At 51.5% G+C, this 1459-nt stretch overlaps 1 protein-coding gene across 1 annotated transcript; it reads right to left on the bottom strand.

Moving 5' to 3' along the window:
- Positions 1-341: 341 nt before the first annotated feature.
- Positions 342-941, bottom strand: DIRAS2 (DIRAS family GTPase 2; the record flags this gene model as incomplete). Its single annotated transcript, XM_079707248.1, has 1 exon — positions 342-941. The coding sequence occupies one exon, from the start codon at positions 939-941 to the stop codon at positions 342-344; it is 600 nt and encodes a 199-aa protein (XP_079563374.1).
- Positions 942-1459: the final 518 nt, after the last annotated feature.

Genomic DNA, 1459 nt, shown 5'->3' with positions numbered 1-1459 from the left:
TTCCCCCTATATCGGCACACGCTGCTTCTGAGGGCACAAGTCCTCACGCCTCCCGATGGCGAACGATGCCTCCAGAAATGGCTGGCACCCCACTCGGCTCCCTGCGATGCTGAGCATGTTAGTCTTCATTTTAAGCATTTGTCAGATTCCCTGATTCTGGAGAGGGGGTGCTTATTGGTGGCGGTGTAAAATGCCCTCTGAGGACAACAGCGCACATCTCGGTCAAAATGCAATATTTAACACGTGGGCATCTGACATGCTACCCTGACGACTGTGGGTTTCACGTGGAGGGGGAGGAGAGGAGAGGGAGACACACAATCGCTGCTCCCACGGGAGGGAGTTCACATGATCACGCACTTGCCCTTGAGCTTTTCTTTCCTCTTCTGCTGCTTGCTCTTTTTCCCATCGATCTGGAGGCTCACGGTCCTGCGTTTCTCCAGGTTGAGCAGCTCCTGGAAGAGCTCCTTCACGTTGTGGTTGAGCTTAGCCGAGGTCTCCATGAAGGCGCACTTCCACTTGCGGGCCAGCACCTCGGCCTCGCTGCTCTCCACCTCGCGGTTCGGGCTCTCGTCACACTTGTTCCCCACCAGCATGATGGGGATGCTCTCCACATCCCCTTTGATCTCACAGATCTGTTCATAGATGGGTTTGAGCTCCTCCAAGGACTGCCGGCTGGTGATGGAGTACACCAGAATGAAGGCGTGCCCTTTGGAGATGGACAGCCGCTGCATGGCAGGGAACTGGTGGCTGCCCGTGGTGTCCGTGATCTGCAGGGTGCAGATGCTCTTGTCACAGCTGATGACCTGCCGGTAGGTGTCTTCCACGGTGGGGATGTAGCTCTCCCGGAATGTACCTTTCACAAACCGCAAGACCAGGGAGCTCTTACCAACACCACCTGCGCCGAACACGGCCACCCGGTAATCGTTGCTCTGCTCTGGCATGTTGCTTGAGGGCTCCAGCGATCAACGAGGAAGCACCTAGCAAAGGAACCAGATGTTGTTGGAGAGAATGAGTCAAAGAAAAATCTAGGAAAAGGTGGCTTTACCCTCTCTTGATAGCTTAACACAAAATTGAAATGGTACAGTTTGCTTTCACTTTCCCAACACAAAAACAATTCACATTTCATTTTATAATTCTGTAATTTGAAATCCAATAATTATAGCTAATCCCCAGTTTTCAATAGGGCTGTTGATCTACTGAGTGGCTAACGGGAGCAAGTCGATTTCTCCTTATTGGACCATGGTTCTGAGCAGCTTTGCTCTCACATCACCCTGTGCCCAGGGGAAAGATGCCAAGTCAGCCCAAGGGAAGCAGAATCCAGGAAAGGTAATGGGGAGATGGAAATTAACCAAGCCCCAACATACACACACACACACACACACACACACAATCACAATCACAATCACAGCAGATTTTTACTATTTAACCTGAAGTACTGTGAACACCCAATACACTGGTC

The sequence above is a fragment of the Hyperoodon ampullatus genome (genome assembly GCF_949752795.1).
Source record: "Hyperoodon ampullatus genome assembly, chromosome: 6".
In the NCBI taxonomy this organism is placed as follows: Eukaryota; Metazoa; Chordata; class Mammalia; order Artiodactyla; family Ziphiidae; genus Hyperoodon; species Hyperoodon ampullatus.
The sequence above is the reverse complement of the archived record's forward strand: the minus strand, read 5'-3'. Positions and strand labels throughout refer to the sequence as shown.